The following is a 21,514-nucleotide window of genomic DNA, read 5'->3' as shown; positions in this document are numbered from 1 at the left end:
TACTTTTGAGCATTATAGTTTGCTTGAATTTTCCCACCACCATTCAAGCCTGACTGTCAGGGGCAGATGGTATTGCTCACTTTGAATATGATGAGAGGTTGCACGGCCACAAAACCAGCTGCGCGATTCTGGAATTCTAAGATTGTAAAAGGCTGGGGTTCAGAGATATCTCTGTAGGGCAAATCTATTTTGGAATTCAATTGCGAGTCCCCAGATCAGAGCTGTTAGTACACTAAGATGGCATCCAGAGGCAGATTGTGGGCATGCATGGGTCCAGTTTCTTAAAAGAAAATATTTAAATATCGCTTTCAAGAGTTTTGTCTTTAAAACATTTGTATAACATAGTACTAAAAGCACAAAAAGGCATCTACAACCCATGCCTCTCTACCTGGTGTAAATGTTATAGCTCACTAACTGTTGGATAAATGAACTATTATTTATCTACACAAATCAACAATTATTTATCAGTCACAATGAAATCTTTATTTATTAAGGCAGATTTGCACACAAATTGTTTTATATCCTATAAGTTCACTCAGTATTCAAACTGTAGATCAGATTGCCAATGGAAAATCCAATACCTAAGCTGATAATTCTGACCTACACATTTTAATATTTCACAGACTCTCTTGCACAGCAGTGCTGTTAGAAATGCAGTGTTGAACAACAATAACATTTGAAAATTAAACTTATACTGAGGCTTCCCAAGCAGTATTCAGAGGGTGGAGTAGCCACCCTTATATTCTCTGACAACCCAGTGGTTAGATCAATGTGACTGCCCAAAGAAGCTGCTCTATCTCACGGTATTTTATATATATATATATATATATATATATATATATATATATATATATATATTCCCTGCATTGATATCTTTTTTTTTCTTTTTTGGGTCACCCAACGATGCACAGGGGTTACTCCTGGCTCATGCACTCAGGAATTACTCTTGGTAGTTGCTTGGGGGGACCATATGGGATGCTGGGAATTGAATCCGGGTCAGCCATGTGCAAGGCAAATGCCCTACCTGCTGTGCTACTGCTCCAGTCCCCTTTACTTTTTTTTTTCTTTTGACTGCACTAATTTCTTAACTGAAAAGGTTGTTTGAGGGGAGCACAGGTGTGAAGCTTAGCAATAGGAGAGGTCTCAGGAAACTGTTAGACCTGCAGTGAGGCAGAAGAGTGATGGGGCTTAGTATTAGGGAGTCTGTGCCACTTGCTGAAATCCAGGTCTTTGCTCTTAGGATAGTCAACACTATTGCTTCTTCTACAAAGCAGTCTGAATTCCTATGACTGTGTAATTATGTAAAACTGTCTTTCAAACTTGAGAGACCAAAGAATTCAATTTGGCAGCAAACTTACATTTTCACTTTCCGTAACGGGAATTCAACACTGTGCTTGTCTCTCCCAACAAATGGCTCATTCACGGATTAAAATGTCCTTCATCGCAAAGGACTTTTGCTTAAAAACTTACCTCCATTAGCTGCTCATCCAGTTTTACTTGTTTCTTTTTCAGGACTTCATTTTCTAAGTGAATTGTTTCTAATTCTTGTTCAAGGGAATTCATCTGGCTGGCCTATTAAAATATGAAAAAATTCCTCTTAAAAGACCAAACAAAAACACCTTGGTGGCTTCACTGTATTTTGACAAACTTTTGCTCATCATAACTCAATGCTTGGAAGAACAGCATGTTCATGCACTGGAGGAAACAAAAGCAATGTAATGCAGTGCACTGCTTACATTTTAGTGTCTAGCTTAATCACCACTCCACATATAGGAAAAATTCCTTAAGGCAGCTGGGTTTCAAGCTTCAATGCCATCTACTGTAACTCCTCACATAAAACAAATTCCTTAAGGCAGCTGGGTTTCAAACTCCAGTGTATTTAGTGTAAGAAATATAATTAACTTGCAACTTACTATATATACCCATACTCATATGTAAATGTATATGCATAAGTACATATCACTGAAAGAACTTTCCAGAAATAATAATTATCCATACGCCCAAGGCATGTACTTGAATTACTTTCTTATTTGTAAAAAATGCTTCATCTACTAAAGAGGCACAGTGTGAAAAAAGCTGTTAGAGCAAAGATACAGAGCAAGAGTATATAAAAACTGATTTATATAACTTTTACCTAAGGTAAAGATGAACCTTTAAGTATTAATTTTTAGTGTTCCCTATATTCTTTATATACAGAAAAAATTCAAAATGCTGCTAAGCAGAAATGTGAAGCTATTCTAGAACACAAGATCTGTGCCACAATCAAAAGTACTAACCACACTCCCTAAGACTGAGGACCGGAGGGGAAAGGGTGTTGCCCCATTCGCCCTCTTCTCTCTGGAAAGAAAGATGGCGGCCGCATGGGAGCCTTGTGGACAGCAAGTATGAGCCGGGGGAGTGGGGGCGACTAAAACCTCTTGTGAAGGGGGGCGTTCCGGTCCGTCCGTCACGCCCTACCGAGGCCACCAGTTGCCCCCCACGAGCGGCTCTCCAGCAGGCCACAGCCCCAGAAGCACAAGGACTTAATGCAGAACCCAGCAGCTTGGAGCAGAAAAGTGAAAGGACTATGCGTTAATCCAGGCAATCATTTCTGCCCAGAGGGGAAAGGGTGTTGCTCCCTTCCGCCCTCCTCCCTCTGGAAAGAAAGATGGCGGCCAAATGGGAGCCTTGTGGACAGCAGGTATGAGCCGGGGTGTGGGGGCGACTAAAACCTCATGGGTCGGGGGGCGTTCCGGTCCGTCCTTCACGCCCTACCGAGGTCACCAGTCGCCCCCCGCGAGCGGCTCTCCAGCACAGCCACAGCCCCAGAAGCACAAGGACTTAATGCAGAACCCGGCAGCTTGGAGCAGAAAAGTGAACGGACTATGCGTTGAACCAGGCCATCAAGTCTGCCGGAGGGGAAAGGGTGTTGCCCCATTCGCCCTCTCCTCTCTGGAAAGAAAGATGGCGGCCACATGGGAGCCTTGTGGACAGCAGGTATGAGCCGGGAGTGTGGGGGCAACTAAAACCTCATGGGAAGGGGGGCGTTTCAGTCTGCCCTTCACGCCCTACCAAGGCCACCAGTTGCCCCCCACTAGCGGCTCTCCAGCACGGCCACGACTCCAGAACACAGAAACCAATTTCTTAACTATCTGACTTTCAGTTGAAATACTTCCAGGGTCAATAGGTAAAATAGCAGAAATCCAAAACCAACATTAATTCTTGAACCCAGCTGTAGAAAGCAAATCACTTCACAATGCTTTTTCAGCATGTCTGATTGGGGGGGGGGTAAACTCTAAATAATAGTGGTGAATCTTTTATTGAAACAATGAATCTAATCAAAGCAGATAGAGTGTTAACTAGAATTCATCTGCCTCACAGGGACGGGGAGGGGTGGGGGGTGGGGTTTTATTGGGGTTCTTCATGGTAAAAAATAAGTATTGGTAAAGGGAAATGTATTTGATATTTGCATGACTGAGACCTAAACCTGAAAGCTTTGTAACCTTTCCCACAGTGATTCAATAAATAAATAAATTAATTAAAAAAAAAAAAGACTGAGGACCAATTCTCTGTCTCTGATTAATGCCCCCTCCAACCCAGGGAACTCTGCCTTCTATAAAAAGAAAGGGACACGTAACAAGGATAAGCAGAATAAAAAACACCTGTGTGTAGCATGGAGCTAAGAGTGGTAAGAATTGTGAATTAAAACTCTCATCTTTCCACTAATTCAAATTCATTGTTACTTTAAAAGCTCTCGTTAGCCTTCTTTGGTGAGCATCCAGATGAAACCTACCGATGAATATACCAACTTCAATATACCTGAATGACATTTCAAACTTTTTTTTTCTGTCAGTGGTCAGGACAACTTTTACAAGCCAAAAAATGGGTAAATTTTTCAATAATAAATACAAGGAGATGTTTACACACCATTCTTTCTTTTTAAATTTTTGGCCTCCCAAGTAGTACCCAGGTGGTCCAAGGGGCCATCAGCCAGGCCCTGAGGTTCAGTGCAAGAGCCTGAGGATGCGATGCTGCTCGGCCATGTGGTGCCGGGGGGTGCCCATTGGTGCTGGGGCATCAAGGGCTGTACCTGTCATGTTCAGGGACATCAGCTGGTGCCAAGAATCAAACCTGGGTCAGGCTATGGCACACCTGCGCTCTAACTGCTGTGCTATCTCCCAGCCCTGATTACTCAGCAGTCTTTTCAGGTTTTCAAGTACATAATTCTCAGAAGAGGAGAAATATCATCAGGAAAATCTAGAATTGTAACTCCAAAGAACAGAATAAAGAAGGCAAACTGAGTTGTACTACAGAGGCTTAACCTCTGGGCTTTCCTTCATCATGTGGCAGTCAGCCTCCAAGATGGTTCCAGCCTCTTGCTAGGGGCACTCCCGCATAGTCCCTTCCCTCATTGGTCTGAGTGATCAACAGAATACAATATAAGTAACTGCAAGCCCTTTTCACAGGTTCTGAAAGGTCCTACAGCTTTTCTCATGAGTCGTTGGGGATCTTTTTCTCTCAGCTTCTCAATTCCTGCTCCACAGAAACTGACAAAACAGTTTATGATTTTTATTATCAATAACAATAGATAAATATCATAGCACAGCAATAGGTAAGAACAGGACATATTAAGAAGTTCTCAATAGTCCAACTATATATATTTTACTCACTTAGAAAGACTTGTGATAGTAACCTAAAGAAGATGGTTTCTATAGGAAAGTTTAAATCAGCTCCTTTTTGAGCATCGCTCATTCAAACTATTAATCAAAATGAACATGATACTCAATGGAGTACTATGTATCTGTTAGAAAGGATGAAGTCATGAAGTTTACATACAATTGATACTACATGGAAAGTATCATGCTAAGCGAAATGAGTCAAAAAGAGAGGGACAGACATAGGAAGATTGCATTCATCTGGGGAACATAAAGTAACAAAATAGGAGACTAACACTCAAGAATAGCTGAGATAAGTACCAGGAGGTTTACTCCATGACTTGGAGGCCAGCCGCACACGCTAGGTGTAAAGTCAGCTCAGATAGAGAAGGGAACACCAAATAAAGGGTGCTGGGAAGATCCTCCCAGGATGGGAGATGCATGCTGAAGGTAGTCGATAGACCAAACAGGATTGCCACTCAATTTCTCTTTTGAAAACCACAGCACCCAAAAGGAGAGAGAGAACAAAAGGGAATGCCCTGCCACAGAGGCAGGGTGGGATGGGAGGGTGGGGGGTGGGAGGGATACTGGGATTAGTGGTGGTGGAGAATGGGCACTGGTGGAGGAATGGGTACTCAATCATTGTATAACTGAAACCCAAGCACAAAAATTTGTAAGTCCACAACTGTACCTCATGGTGTTTCACTAATAAAAATTTAAAAAAAAAAAAGAACATGATACTGTTTTGACCATTTATACAAAAGCATAGAAATGAGGAAGACACAAACTATGCTTTGTAATCCTCTCCTTGGAAGCACTCAAGAGAAGAAATGTGCACTGCAGGGCAGGAATCTCAGAGTGAGAATGTTAAACACATGAGACCCACCTTCCTATTAGCAGCTCCTTCCTTCTGAAACTGCTCACACTCTCTCTTTAAGCTTAGCTTCTCTTGATCTGTGGGTTTCACAGTACTTGATGGATTTAGATGTTTTGGGTGTTTAGGGAGAAGAAGGCTGGATTCCAGTTGACGGATCTATCAAGAACAAATAAACAAGGACATGCTAATGTAATCAATTGTCCAACCACAAAAGTCATGTACAACCAAGATAAACATGTGTTTTTATTTAGAACTTCAGTTTTATTGCATTGAAAAAAAAGGTGTTTATTTTTTTCAGTTAGGTCTGCCAAACTTGAAGCTTACTGTTTTGGATCTCAAAAGATCTCTTCTAGATAACTTAAAAAAATATTTTGGTTGAATATTTTGGTTGAATCTAAAATGCTATGAGGACAAGACTGGGATGAAAGAATCTTTGGTTTAACCTAACTCTGGGAGTCAACAGTATGCTGTGGCTGTGAAGAGAAGATTTAGTCTTAAGAGCTTTTGCCATGACATCTTGTGGGAGTGACTGAGGAGTTTGACTGTGTACCAAACTGTTTCAACCTGAAAAATCAACTCAGGACCATGAGGGCAGGGGCAAGTTCTCTCTGTATAAAATTTCTGATTTTAATATAAAAGGCTTATACAAAAACACCTATTTTATATAAACAAAAGGATAAAATTATATGCAAGTTAAGTGATAAATTATGCATTGTTAAAAACAGGTCTGCCATTGGGGCTGAAGTTAGTACAGGAGGTAGGGCACTTGTCTTGCATGTGGCCAACCCAGGTTTGATCCCCAGCATCTCATACGGTCCCCTGAGTTTCGCCAGGAGTAATTCCTGAGTGCAGATCCAAGAGTAAGCTCTGAACATTGCTAGGTGTGTCTCCAAAACCCAAAGAGGTCTGCTGTAGAAGAACAGTCAAGGAACCTAAAACCATTTTTTCTTTTTTGCTTTTGGGGTCACACTCGGCGATGCACAGGAGTTACCCCTGGCTCTTCACTCAGGAATTACTCCTGGCAGTGCTTGGGGAACCATATGGGATGCTGGGAATCAAACCCGGGTTGGCCACATGCAAGGCAAACGCTCTACCCGCTGTGCTATCACTCCAGCCCCCTAAAACCATTTTAATTGCATCATTTATTTTCAGATCAAACTAAACATCTTCAAACAAATGACAGTATGTGCAACTTTTCAAGTTACCTTCTCCCGGGAGTGTGTAAGTTCTTCTCTGGTGTTCTGCACTACTGTTTGGAGTTTGTCATTCTCTTGCCAAAGCAGCTGTTGTTCCTCATTTATCAGATGATCCAACTTGTCCCAAGATGGTCTTTGCTGCTGATTATGGAACTCTGATGGATGGGTAGCTATTTCTGGGGCCCAGTTCTTAAGAGAAAATTTCAGAGTTAAATCTCAAATATATGCCATCTTTTATTTTCAGTGCAAATTTACCTAAGACAAACTTAAAAAAAATTATTTGCTTTATTGTTTTGGAGATCACACCCAGTGGTACTTAGGGTCTATTCCCATTTATGCGCTCAGGAGTCACTCCTAGCAGTGCTTAGTGGAAAATGTGGTGCTGGGGACTGAACCCAGGTCCCCAGCGTGCAAAGCATGTGCTCAGCCCACAGAGAGAGAGAGAGAGAAAGGTGAGAGAGAGAGAGAGAGAGAAAGAGAGAGAAAACAAATCGATTACAAATGTTTATAAGCTATATATTTGGAGTGTAAGTTTGTAAAATGGCTTAGAAATTTCTTGAATAGTTATTGGCAAAACAGCCTCATTCAATCTAATAGTTAAGATGATTGTAGGGTAAGCCCCAGTTCCATACATAACCCACATTCATACTTCGCATGTTGGATACCTGGGTTTCATCCTTTCCAGTGCATGCTCCCCCAAGCCTGCCAGATGTAGCCCCCAAACAAAAACAAAGAAAAATTGCCGCGTCCTTTTGAAGTTATGCTTTGAACCCAAGTACCTACTATTTTGGTCAACAGAAAACACAAAGAGAATTCTTAAATGCACAGCTAACTTGAAGCTTTTGTAACTTAAACTCTACTTTTATTTTCACATATGCAATCATATCTTTTTTTAGAATGCAAAGCACCTATTCAGTCATGTAATTGAGGCCTGAATTTAGGAATATGCTTTAAGATGCCAAAGGGATACTTTGGATCCTGAAAAAAATTCTCAAAGGTGAAAAAAAAACTAGATAAGAAAGTTGTTTTTAAGTCAAAACAAGAAAAAGGACAAAGTAGAATCTCATTTGAGAATAATAAAAATTCAGAATACTAATAGATGGATTTTATATTTTTAAGAAAATCACAGTTAAAAGTACAGGAACACTTCTCAAAAAATTAAGAATTGACCTTTCAATACAAATCAGCAATACCATCTCTCAGCATCTATGTAAAGGACCAAAATCACTATGGCCAAAAGACATTTGTGTTCCTATGTTTATTGCAGCATTACTCACAATAGCCAGACTCTGGAAGTAATCCAAGTGCCCAAGAACAGGTGACTGGATAAATAAACTGGCATATATATGCAATGGAATACTACTCAGCTATGATAAAAGACAAAATCATTCACTTTGTAGTTATGTAGCTGGATCTAGTATCCTGCTCCTCAAGTCAGTCAGGAGAACAGAAACAACTACAGAATAATAGCCCTCCTAGGTGGGATATAAAGAAACATAGTAAGAAAGTAACACATGGGCAAAGACAACATAATCTGAGAACTGGTCTACAGAAGTGAGTTTACCAAGGGTGGCAGGCAGGTGAGGGCATGGCAGGGACACTGAGACAATAGGGAAAGGAAAACAGACACTCTGGTGAGGGTGCAGCGTTGGAAAACAGCATGCATGAAGCCCGATCATAAATAGTATTATAAATCATGGTGCCTTATAGTAGGACAGAGCAATAGTACATAGTAGGGCATATGCCTTGTAAGCAGCAGACCCAGTTCAATCCCTACAAGAACTTCCCAGAGTAAACCCTGAGGACTGTCAGATGTGGCCCCAAAAACAAAAACAAAAAAGGAACCAAGAGATAAAATAACTGAATTAGCATTAGTATCTACTTTTACAGTAGAACAAAATATTAACATCTGCCTCAAGGCTGATATTTATTAGCATTCTTAATGTATTTGCACATAAAGGAAGCAATATTCTAATATATAAGAAAGGTTTTCTACATTAAAATACTTTGGTTTTATGGAATCAGAGATGTACCTCAGAGTTTCAGAGTTACATGCTTTGTATGGCCAAGGCCTGGGTTCCATGTCAGACACATGAAGACAAAATTTCAGTTTTTATATGACTTTTTACTCTTAAAAAAGTTACCCAGAATGGGGGGTGGGAGGGATACTGGGATCAGTAGTGGTGGATAATGGGAACTGGTGGAGGGATGGGTATTCGATCATTGTATGACTGAAACCCAAGCACAAAAATTTGTAAGTCTACCACTGTACCTTATGGTGTTTCACTAATAAAAATTTTTAAAAAATTACCCATAGTATTGATTTGTTCAATAAAATACCTTATGTCTATGGTTCTATTTCTATGAAGTTCAAGAAGCAGCATTCCTAACCAATAGGGGGAGAAGTGTTTTCCTTGGGCTTATCAACTAAGGGGAGACAAGGACTTGACTTTGGAAATGTTCTGTATTTTGATCCAATGAGAATATTTATGAGGATCCAAAAGGTGGTTTTGCAAACATAATATGCTACTATAAGGAACATTTCTCTATGTAGGTATGTATATGTTCATACATATACATAAAGCTAATCAGGTTATAGACTTAAAATTTACATACTTTGATATACAAAGTTGTATCTTACCTGCAACAAAAGAGAACTTACCTTGTCATCAGCATTCTGAAGTTGCTTATGTAAAGACACCAATTCTTGTTTTAAAGCCTCATTTTCTTGCTGAGTCACTCGAAGATCAGATTTAATACGGGACATTTGCAGGTTTATGTTCTGCAGAGTGTCTTCTAGACTCTGAACCTACGTCATGAGAACAAGCTTATACTGCTATGCAAATCCTCATTGTCTTACTCAAAGCATGTCAATGAATGAGCCAGAAGAAGAGAATTTCAAGACCTTTTCTGTTTCTTTGTATAACAGTGAGCAATTTTCAGGAAGTTAGCACAAACCCAGAGCATTATGAGTGTTTACAAGATGTTAATTTCATTTAAGACAATGGGGAATTATGCCTGGAGCAAGTTGTTACTGATCTCAGCACTAAATAACAGCACAAAATACATTTTGTGGAATTTTGAAGGCTTAAAATAAGAATGTGCATTTGTAGAACCACTCTCTCTCTCTATACACACACACACACACACACACACACACACACACATACTTAAATTAAACAATTTAAATTTACTTGAAAAGTTGTAAAAGAAAATTTGACCGTGATCTTTATGATAGGGTATGACACTGCCTTAGAAATCCTCATTTTTGCATATCGTTCTAAACTTTCACAAAGAGCAGAACTCATACTTGTAAGATATTTTATAATACTGAATTTGGAAGAAAACTGTGGTTTTCTGAGGGTAAGGGTGGCCCCCCAAGTAGTTCTTAAGAGGTCTGAGGCCCCACTTACAATTCTCAACCAACTTCAATACACAGAATGAGTATTCGGTGCTGCTCGGGCCCTGCAGTGCCAGTGCTAGGGAAGACCAGGGCTACCTCAGTGGTGCTCAGGGCCCTCCAGAGCTGCACCTGATGACGCTCAGGGGGCCCATGGGGTGCAGAGGTCAAACCTAGCTCAGGAACATGCCAATTGCTGTACTATCTCCCAGAAATAGGAACTTTGTATTTTTAAGTACTCTACATACAGCATATGTCAAATATTGGTCAACTGAAGGCATTTGAAGACATGTTAGACCACTTCACTTGCAGCATTCTCTCTCCTCCCTGCCCCCCTCCCCTGTTCTCTATAGTTTTGAGGGTCACACCTGGCAATGCTCAGGGGACCTAATTTGTTGCCTGGTTTATCCAGTTTATGTAAAACACTGTTCTACTACTTGAACTACATGATTCCAGCCACTTGGAATATTATTTCCACTGGGATTTCTGTTAGAAGGTATAGGGAAATATTGATGATGCAGATTAGACAGGCATTGCCCACATACCTTTTCCTGTGATGCCACCAGCTGTGTCTTCAAGTTTTCATTCTGATGTTCCCAAGACTTCTGTTCCTGCTTCAGAGCAGTAATCCTGTGCTCTAAAAGTCTTGATTTTGCCAACTGTTTCAGGAAAAGAGGTAAAGTGGTATTTTTACGAACTAATCAAGCCTTGATTTCTATACCTCCATGAGCACTGACAACATCAAGTGCTGTCTATTTACATGGGAGCGTAGGTCTGACTCTCTTCTACCTTTAATTTCGAAGAGATGCTTCTCTTTTGGGATTTCCATTTGTCCTTCTCACTGGCTAATATAAGATATTGGGCTGAAATGCAATTAGAAATCCCAAATATAATGTATAAAGTGCCCATTACAGCAAGCAAGAACAAAAAGCATTGCTTATGGATTTTCTAGGGAAAAATACAATAGGAAAAAAAAATGTCTATGTAAGTAAAACACTAAATATGGTATCACTGTACCACTGTCATCCCATTGATCATCAAATTACTAAAGCAGGCGCCAGTAACGTCTCTATTCTTCCCAGCCCTGAGATTTTATTTTATTTTATTTTTTTATTAGTGAAACACCATGAGGTACAGTTATAGACTTACAAATTTTTGTGCTTGGGTTTCAGTTATACAATGATCAAGTACCCATCCCTACACCAGTGCCCATTTTCCACCACCACGGGTCCCAGTTTCCCTCCCACCCCCCATACTCCCCATCCCACCCTGCCTCTGTGGCAGGGCATTCCCTTTTGTTCTCTCTCTCTCTCTCTCCTTTTGGGTTTTGTGGTTTGCAAGAGAGGCATTGAGTGGCAATCATGTTTGGTCTATAGTCTACTTTCAGCATCCAGCCCTGAGATTTTAGCAGCCTCTTCTTACTCGTCTTTTCCCAACGACTGGAGGCTCTTCCAGCAAATAAATAAATAGCAAATATGGTAGTATTTGCTATTTATACCAGATAAATAGCAGAATGGTGAATATATCAATTGCAAGCAGCATTATGGCATGTTAAAATGAGACCAACTCTATCACTGTATTTGTTAGTATTAAAGCATTTGTTTAGAGTCTAAGATCAGCTAAGCACCTAATTCAGGAGCTTCTGGAGCAATCTGGCTATCACAGGAGGCCCAGCCACCATTGCACATAGAGAAATGCTTGCTACAGGTGCACTCTAGGGGCAGGAGGATGATGACACAACACTAATTTTACTACCTCATCAGCATAGCTGTTTAATTCTTCACTCAGAGCCTCCTTTTCTTTCAGCAGCTGTTTATTGTAGCTTAGAACAGTAGAAATTTTTTGCTGGAAGTCCGAGAGATCAGGACATCTGTGAGGCTGGAAGAGATAAACAGGTCCCACCCATGGCATTACATGGCTGTATTTATAAACAGGACACCTTCCTGGCTGCTGTTTCCCTATCTGTAGGCTTCAAGTAACATGTGAACTCTAGGGGACCGTAGTTAACTTTCACAAAATGTTCCCTGCTAGCTTCTCTCTCTCCTGACTGCTCAAATGCCTGCTCAGAAAGAATCAAGCAAATACACCATAGTTAAATCAGGGCCCAGCTTTCTGATTTAAAGAAACAGTTTCTTACACACTTAACTCTTTGTACCTGTAGTTCTTTGTTATCTTTCACTGTACTTTTACATTTTCATCTCTCAAAATCAAATGATTTTATGGCTGTCTTTCAATATCCCACTTTTAGTTTTATTTTTTACATTTAACATTAGCTTTTTTATTTTTGGATTTTTGGCTTTTTCTAAAAAGGTAGTGCTCAGGGCTTACTCCTAGGTCTGTGCTCAGCAAACATTACTAGTGATACTCAGGGGATCATTTGGGGTGCAGGGGCTGAACCCGGGTTGGCCGCATGCACGGCAATGTTCTTCCTGTTGTGCTATCATTCCAGCTTCTTAACATCGTTTTTTGGGCCACATCTAGTGGTACTTGGAAACTACTCCTGGCTTTGTGCTCAGAGGTCACTCCTAGTGGTGTTCAGAGAACTATGTAGTGTCAGTGATTGAACCCAGGCCTCCTACAAGCAAAGCATGACACGATGGACTTTAAGGGTAAAGTCTTAGTTTCAACTGGCAACAAATCCAGCATGCAGTACAATCCAAAAAAGCCAGAGGGATGTAGAAAAATATATATTAAATTACCCAGGCATTGTTAAAATCTCCTTTGCCCATTATCTTGTCTCTCTTTCCCAGAACCCTTCACAAAACCGGGTACTAGATTGGATGTCTATAAGGTAATTATGTAACGTCTGCCTTTCTTTCTGCTTCTTTTTAGTATAGTAGATAATATAAGTTAAAGTGCTTTTTTCAGGTAATATCATGTCAGACAGATTGGCACATGCTTTTGAGGTCCAGGTTTATGATACCAACAGTGAACCTACACTGTCCCATTTCAGAAGCAGGAACCCAGGTGTCATGAAACAATTTCCTAACACAGACAGAAAGGGTTCAATATTTTTCTACATCACTGTGCCAACACCTCCATAAAAAATATGCATTTCCTTCCCAATTCAACTCCTTTTCTGATAATTAGCTTAGTAGAGTCATGAAGTACACTGTTACCATACTATAGATTTGGGACACATCTCAGCATCTTAAGGTAGGCTGAACAGATACAAGAGAAAAAGTTTATAATTTAAGGATGTCATAATATTAACGTTACCTTCTGGTGAAACAAATAAATAAAATTGAACAAAATTCTTCTGCTGTAAAACAGGATTGTTCAAACTGCCTATATTCAACTGACAAAAAAGTCAGAATCAAGAATAAGAAAATTTTCAGGATAGGACTTGAAGAAAACAACTCCTATCTTCAACTGATTTAAAGTATTCAACTGGCAATTAATCCAGCTGAAGATAAGAAACTCTCTTGGCGGCGGGGGAGGGAGATGAGCTACTGGGGAGCTGGGCCATACCTGGCTATGCTCCTGGCTTGTTAGGCGATCACTCCTGGTGGTGCCCAGGGAACCAACTAGGGTTGGCTGCATGTAATCCTTGTACTATCTTTCTGGCCCCAAGGAAACCCCCTAGTAAGTCTCTGCTTGACACTTTTCTTTGACCAAGTCCTTAGGAGAGACAAAATCACTGATAATACTCTAGAATTTAACTCTCAAGCTAAGATAGATGCTTCATGCCTGCCACGAGAAAAAAACTATAAAAGAGACCAGTTCATAGGTGATTTAGAAATCTCAGTGTGAACTGAGTTATGCAAGTGATAAGCAAAGAGGCACCCTCCTTTTAGATAAACTTACCCTGTCAACTGGCCAAGAAAAAACAGAACACTGCATTTCTTAAACTGAAGTATTGGGATTTCAAGCTACAGTATTTCTATCTACAACATACCCATTACTTAAATAGAACACTGACAGAGTTCCCACAGGAACCCTTCAGTCTTCAATACACAAAGCAATCATTTATTGACAAGACTCTGATGTTAGGTGGCAAGAAACAACAGGCCACCAGAAATATACTGTTCTACGAATCCCCCTTAAACACCCCACTTTGCAAACTGCACAGTCTTACTTGTTTCATTTTCTCCAGTTCATCTTTAAGAAGGAGGTTTTCCTGTTCCACGAGATGGATCTGCATTTTAACTTTAGAAAGTTCTGCCTCCAGAGAAGACACTAAGGTGGAGGACTGGGAGAGAAATTAAAAAGTCAAGTGACAGACACAGTCATTTAGTCTGGAGAAAAGTACTGGGTTCACAAAAAAGGCAGTATTAAGGGAACACTAGTACAAGGTCAATGACACTGTGGGATGACCACTTTTCTCTCGAGTAAACAGAAGTAAAGCCATCATTTAATAAATCCCACGCCCAGTGGTGCCTGATGGTGTTGTGCTTGGACGCATTTGGTGGTAAGGGGCCACAGAGGCAGTGCTGTGTGTGTGTGTGTGTGAGAGAGAGAGAGAGAGAGAGAGTGTGTGTGTGTGTGTTTGTGTGTGTGTGTGTGTGTGTGTGTGTGTGTGTGTGTGTACGTGCACGCGTGATGCTTTGAGTACCGTCAGCAGTGATTCCTGAATACAGAGCGCTGCTGGGGATGACACACTCTGCTCTTGAAAAAACACTTCATCTTTACTCAAGTGTTTTGAGAAATTCCCTTTGCTATACACTGCGTTTCCATTTGTATTTGGCTCTAATTGCTGATTTTTTATTCGACATAGTGATTTTTTTCACATGTCAGCATCACACGGTTTAGAATTACTAAGAATTGGTACAAAGAGGAATTTAATATAAACATTTCTTTCCCCTCCCCAGGATTTCCTGTGTAGCAGCAGTAGGTGGTATAAGCGATACCTGCACCCGACAGTGCTCTAGTTTTTCCAGCTGAGACTTCTCTTGTTCCCATTCCACCAATGGACAGTGTTCAGGCTCATCTGCCTTCTGGCATTGCATTTCCTCCAGACGCTGGTTAAGTTCTTGCAACTCTTTCTGATTCTGAGAGTTCTTTTGGTTAAGCTCTGTATTTTCCAAATCCAACTGTTGGTTCCTGGTTTTTAATTCTGAAATCTAAATAAAATTAAAATCAGTTTTAAAAGCTGGTTACCCTACTTCTGCCAAGAGATAGATTTAGAGACTAATTATTTCTTCATCAACATAGATTAGTTACATACATCTGTGTGCATACATGTCCTTAATTACATTTTATCATTTTACATATTTATCAACTTGTAAGAAGTATGAAGTGATACTCATTCAGTTCAATCCAATGTAATAATTTATACTGAATACACATCCCTTTTTCTATATATATAAAAACCCATATACATTTTAAAGTCATAATAAAAATGTATGTAATTTCATGTATCTGGACAATATTTTTTCCAATGTAGAACAATTTACAGACACATATCTTGCCAAGTCAGTGCTTTAGAAACCACCCCATGCTGTAATTTTCGGGGGGGTTTCAGATATTCTACATACACAAAACATTTCATATTTTAGTTACCCACTCCCAAACTGACAGATAACTTTCTTGCATCCTTCCTATTAATAATAGATTTAAAAAATCCTTTTTTGGGTGCTACAATTTCTTTCCTCAAAATGGTCTTCTGAAATACTTATGTATGATAACATTTTGTATTTAGGATCAAATGTTTAGAAGTATAGTTTCTGTGTTACTATATATACATTGTGCTTCTGATAATCTCTGAGCTAGCTTCCTCACAGTGTTACCAACTTAGTTCTACCATGAATATATTTACCTTCTTTGAATACTAGGTGATATAAATCTTTAATTTTTGCTAATGTGTCAGGTGAAAATAAAAGGATCTCCTTCAATTTAAACTTCCCCAGTCACTAATGAAGGTAATCATCTTTTTTTTACAGGTTGCACTCTTTCTGTGACTTGACCAGATCAGTTATCAACTAGGTTTTGTCATTTATTTGTAAGAATACAAAATACAGTTATATTAACACCTTGTCTCAAGAACTGAAGGTACTTTTACCTAGACTGTCTTTTTTTGCCCTGTTCTCCACACATTCTTAAATGACTTTCATCTGCAGGAAACGTACAGGTCGTGAGATTAAACAAATTGGCCTCGAATGGTACAAGTTACCTGAACAAGTCACAATTATGTAAAAGGAGATACCAATTAACTGGAAGTCTCTATCTGTAAATTCTGCTCTTTGGTTTTCAAGCATAGCAAGGAGAGCAGAGGGAATAACTTTAACAATGCCAGTAACTCCATGAGCAGTGGGTTGGGGATGTCAGAGGATGCACCTCCCCAATGCCACTGAGGAAAATGCTTGGTTAGGCACTCATTCTACAAATAATCTCTGCGCAGTAGAAATCTAATTCCTATTCACAAGAACATTCACATAGTTAGAAAATGACATAAACTAGTTTATATATTTTCATGGAACATTTCATAAGAAAAGGAAAAAAAAAATAAAAAGCATTCAAAAAAGGTGGGATTTGTCCAAACACACAGGGTCTGACTTGAAGGAGTTCCTAATGACCAACACGGGGAGAATTTTATCAACAAAATAAAAAATGACAGTATATATAAAATAAATAAAATAATAATAAAATACAGAATAATAGCAAATAGCTTATAGTGAGGAAAAAAAAACTACCTTAGTGTCAGCACCAGGTTCAACTTTCATTTAGAACCTCAGGATTTAAAATGTTACCATCATTAAATATGTCATTCCAGTAGGATATGTTATAAATTTGTATATTTTGAAAAAAAAAAAAAAGAAAATGTCAGAATCCAGAAACATTAGAATATATTATTTCCTTACCTGTTTCTTTAAAACTTCTGCCATCTTCTGGACTGCATTTTTTTCCTGTTTTATAGTTTCTATCTTCTGCCTATAGGTACAATGAAAATATAAAAAATTAGACTTCATAAGTTAAATACTCACAGTCCTTACAAAAATGCCTTCTAAAAATTTAAGCATATGTCTTACCACATTTGTTCCTGAGATTCATCTACTGTCCCTAATTTCAAGTTAGAATTGCTATCTTCTTCATTTAAAGTAGTAATTTCATTTCTCAAAATAGAATTTTCTTCTTGAAGCTTCTCAGATTCATATCTAAAGTACAGAGATTAAAAAAAAAGTTACAACACAGCAGTCATCTGGCTTCTTTGGAGAAATACTTTCTGGTAACTTCCAATAAAATAAGTATTCCAAGCCAGTTAAAAAGAGAAGTCTAAATTAGTAGTCTTTTAGTATTTGGAAATCAAGCTATGACATATTGACTCGTTTCTTTTGGGAAGTAAGAACTTTACTAAAAATGTTAGGAAGTGTGGTTAAAACACTTAGCATGGGAACAGGAGTCAAGATTCAACACTCATTCTGGTTGCTTATTTTCTCAGTGATGAGCAGATTGCTTTGAGTGGATCATTCATCTCAGTCTCAAATCCTACCTGCTTCAAGGAGACACAAACATATTTTGTTGTGCTGTTTTAACTTTAGTTTTAGGCCCAGGATACATGAAGATAAAATTCACTACATAAATTAAAGGGCCATGCTAATACATGTAACAACTATTTACTCTGTGATTTTTAAAAATCTTGTTAGACTCTGATTTTTGAACTAAAAATGGTCTGAAGGGGAAAAACTATATCCAGAACTAAGTTACTGTGTTTTATATCATTAAAATATTCATGATGCTATTCTAGGCTATTTTATAAGTCTTTTATTGAGCTGAACTTGCTGGAAGACTAATGCTTTCATATCTTATAAAACAGAGCATGCAATGATTTGAATTATTTTTTCTTTATCCTACATGCTCATTAAAATCTGATAGCTCTGCAAAAAATCATGTTCTAAGTTTCCCTATTTAGAGAATGTCAGCATATACTTCCAGTGATATAAATGAAAACTATAAGTCATAGAATATATTTTTCAAATATTAGTGTAAGGAGAGAGTTCTTATCTAACACATGAGTTTATCATCCACAAGACACTCAGACTCAAATAGCATTCATCATCAAAAGGAGAACAATTACATTTAACAGAATAATCTATCCATCCAAGTGAAGTGCAAGAAAAGAGTTAGAGAGAACATACACTGATAGATAATGCACACAGTTAAACAGCCAGCACTGGCCACATGGACAGGGCACCCCAACCAGACGGCACTGACTTCCTATGGCGGGGTGGGATGCTTCCTAGGCAAAGTTACTCTACTTGTTAACATGACACAGAAGCAGAGGAAGTCTAATGCAACTGCTGTCTTCCGCAACACAAACAGGTTAGTTTCTCTAGGCAGAGCGAGGAGCGTAAGTTAGATGTGGTGAGGTGCTCTGTGGAATTCCGTGAAGTTTAGAAGGTACATACATTACCTCAGAAGTTCCACCTTTTGCTGCATCTCACTGCATGTGATTTGCAAGTCGTGCATCATTGCCTTCAATTCTTCCTCCTTTTCTCCTTGAGAAGGGACATCTCTTTGCTTCACTAAAGTAGTAACTCTCTCCCTCAGCATCCTAGTTAGCTCTTGGAGTTTTTTTTTCTCCACTTCTAACTCTGCCAGCATGGCCTGACGCTGGAAATGTTTGTCTTGAAAGTGGAGGAGAACAGGGTATTCCTCTAGCATACTTTGGTTCTGTACTCCAGGCTTTTCTTGAAGGCTCGGGATTGCCCTGTGCAGCCTTGCAGTTTCATAAGCTTTTCCTTTTTCCAGGAGTTGTGTATTCTCCTGCTCCAAAAACTGGTTTTCCTGAAAATGTTCTTCTATCATATGGTGAACCTCTGGCACACACTCTTCTAGTGTATGACTGAGTTTAAGTACCTGGCCATCAGGCTGGACTTCCAGGTCATCTGAACTGGCTGCCGATAGGGAGTGACAATCCCCTCTGGGTCCTGCTTGCTCCTGTAGCTTCTCAATCTTACGCTGAAGTCTCGAAACTAAAACGTGCAGCTCCTCATTTTCATTTCTGACCTCGTCATAACTCTTTTCTAGGCTAAGGAATGTCTCCGCCACTTCTTCCACTTTCTTCAGTTCATCCTGCAACCTGAAAACTTCTGACGTGAGTTCTTTGTTGTTTTCTAGCGTTTCATCGTAGCGTGTTTCGATCTCTCGCAGCTCTTCCTGAAGACAGTCATTTTCTCTGTTCGCATCTTCATAGAGCAATTTGTACCTGGAACAAGTCTCAGGGATTCGCTCAAGAACCTTCAGTTTCCGTTTCAGCACAGAAACATCAAAAAGCAGGTCTTGTTTCTTTTCAGAAGCTCGATCACAATCTGCACGCAAGAGCATCAACTGTTCTTGAAGTTGACAAACCTGATTTTTGAGGTCCCAGGTCTCAGTTCTGGTCTCTTCACTGTTTTCAAGCTCAGAAAAACTCTCCATTGATGCCTCAAATTCTTCTACTTTGACCCCCTGTCTCTGGATGGAGCTTGTCCCCGTGCTCCCTACATCCTGCACCTCATCATCCTGTAGCTCACTTAGGACATGTGATGCAGTCACACCAATTTGCTTCATTCTATTATGCCGTATCAAAGGCTCTGTTTGCTCCATGGAATTTCCAAATAACCCATTTATTGGCTCATCTAAGCAAGACAACATAACTGACCCAGGCTCTAATTTTTGCAGCCTCTGCTGCAGTCTAGAAATTTCAGCAGCCATTTTCACATTTTCTTTCACAGCCTGTTCATGAGCTCTCTGCAAGCTTAAGAGGACGTCCCCATTCTCTTCCAGCAGTTGCTCTCCTTGCTCCAGCAGGGACATAGTTCCACCTCCATCCACCTCCTCTCCTCCTATGGGCTGGCAGCCACTATGAAGTGGGGATAGGGGAGAAGCTGCCTGCTGTAGTTCCTTAATCTGATCCTGAAGCCTGGAGATTTCTGTGCTCAACTCAGCCTTCTCTAGCTCTGCTTTCTCCCGTGCCTTCCTGTGGATGCTCTCCATGGCCAGCAGTTTGGTCATCATTCCCTGCCTCTCCTGATCATGCTCCAATTCCAGCCTTTCCATTTCCAGGTGCTGGAGGGCCGGCTGCTTACAGATACCTGCCTGACACTGCCCGTGGTCCCTCAGCTCTCTTGGAGGGCTACTCTTCAGCTCAAAGATCGGGCTGGAGAGCAGGCTCTGCTGACTTTCAGACACGTTTCTCAGCTCTTGCAGGTCTCTGAGTAGCTGCTGTCTCTCAGCCACCAAGCTATTCAAATGTTCTTTGTATGTTTTCTCAAGCATCTCTTTCTCCTGGGTCAGGACCAGAGATGTGGTTTTCTCCCTTTGGAGAGTCTCTTTAAGCCGTTCCTGGGCTTCTGCACATTCCTGGGTGAGCTCATCCTTCTCAAACTCCCACTGTGCTCTCTCCTCCTGCTGTTGCTCCTGTAGGTCCTTCAGCTCCTGGCGGTAGTGGCCCTCCAGGCTGTGCAGAGCACTCTCGCACTGCTCAGTGACTTTCTGACAATCAGCCTGAAACTGGGCTTCTAGCTCACAGGTTCTTCTAGTACACTCAGTTTCCATTTTTTCCCTAAATGTGGTCAACATACAGCATTACTGAAACTGCCACCAATTCTAGATGCACACAAGAATAATTTTCCTATGCAGAAAAGCAGCAAAGCAAACAATAAAAATGGTTTTCATTTCATTTCTCTGTGACCCATTTATACTAAGAAGGGATCTCATTTCTCAGAATAAAGATAGCCATAATTAAAAGAATTACTCACCTTTCTGAATTCAGAGGGAAATTTCAAAAATCAGGCTCAACAGGACATATATATATACATATATATATATGTATATATATATATATATTTCCCCCCACTTCCTGGTCAAACCAGGGGCTCCTCCCAGCATGGCAATATGGCGCTCAGGAGATTATGCAGCGTGGGGGATCAAGCCTGGTACTCCCACTTACAAAACATGCTTCACTCTAACCCTCTGAACTATCGCCCTGTCCCTGCTCATGGAATGTCCACCAAAAACATTAGATGAGGAAATGTTGATTAAGTTAATCCCTAACTTGGGAAATATGTAAGATTCTTTCATCTTAATCAAATCTACCTGGAAGGATATTAGTCACAGAAACCACTCATATGAAACCACTCATATAAGCTTTTGCTTATTTAATAACGCAGTACCACGCTAATCAGGTTATAAAGCACCAAAGCCCATGTTAAGCTCTTATGACCTGGCATTTCTTTTGAGGTAGGTAAACACAAAGTGGAATTTCCTAACTCTGGGAGGAAATGTCACTCTGCCCAGGATCTAGTTGGTAAACAGACCTTCTCAGAGAATGGCATGACTGAACGACACACTTGGGATAATCTTTTCATCATCTTGAACCTTAAAGATACAAGAAATATTTTCTTCCCTAAAAAAAACCCACAAAACCGTGTGTGTGTGTGTGTGTGTGTGTGTGTGTGTGTGTGTGTGTGTATTGGGAGGCACATCA

At 40.0% G+C, this 21,514-nt stretch overlaps 1 protein-coding gene across 1 annotated transcript in view; it reads right to left on the bottom strand.

Moving 5' to 3' along the window:
• The window catches only part of NIN (ninein), a 111,146-nt gene that overhangs the window by 12,357 nt on the left and 77,275 nt on the right, over nucleotides 1-21,514 (bottom strand). Inside the window, exons 18-28 of the mRNA XM_056133180.1 lie at nucleotides 18,458-20,590; nucleotides 17,076-17,201; nucleotides 16,908-16,977; nucleotides 14,958-15,170; nucleotides 14,186-14,299; nucleotides 11,863-11,985; nucleotides 10,653-10,766; nucleotides 9,370-9,516; nucleotides 6,717-6,896; nucleotides 5,521-5,667; nucleotides 1,471-1,572 (exon numbers count right to left, since the gene is read on the bottom strand). Of these exons, the coding sequence (XP_055989155.1) occupies nucleotides 1,471-1,572; nucleotides 5,521-5,667; nucleotides 6,717-6,896; nucleotides 9,370-9,516; nucleotides 10,653-10,766; nucleotides 11,863-11,985; nucleotides 14,186-14,299; nucleotides 14,958-15,170; nucleotides 16,908-16,977; nucleotides 17,076-17,201; nucleotides 18,458-20,590 (3,469 nt within the window). The remainder of the gene's footprint in view (nucleotides 1-1,470; nucleotides 1,573-5,520; nucleotides 5,668-6,716; nucleotides 6,897-9,369; nucleotides 9,517-10,652; nucleotides 10,767-11,862; nucleotides 11,986-14,185; nucleotides 14,300-14,957; nucleotides 15,171-16,907; nucleotides 16,978-17,075; nucleotides 17,202-18,457; nucleotides 20,591-21,514) is intronic.

This window comes from Sorex fumeus, unplaced genomic scaffold (genome assembly GCF_029834395.1).
Source record: "Sorex fumeus unplaced genomic scaffold, SorFum_2.1 ptg000098l, whole genome shotgun sequence".
NCBI lineage: Eukaryota > Metazoa > Chordata > Mammalia > Eulipotyphla > Soricidae > Sorex > Sorex fumeus.
The sequence above is the reverse complement of the archived record's forward strand: the minus strand, read 5'-3'. Positions and strand labels throughout refer to the sequence as shown.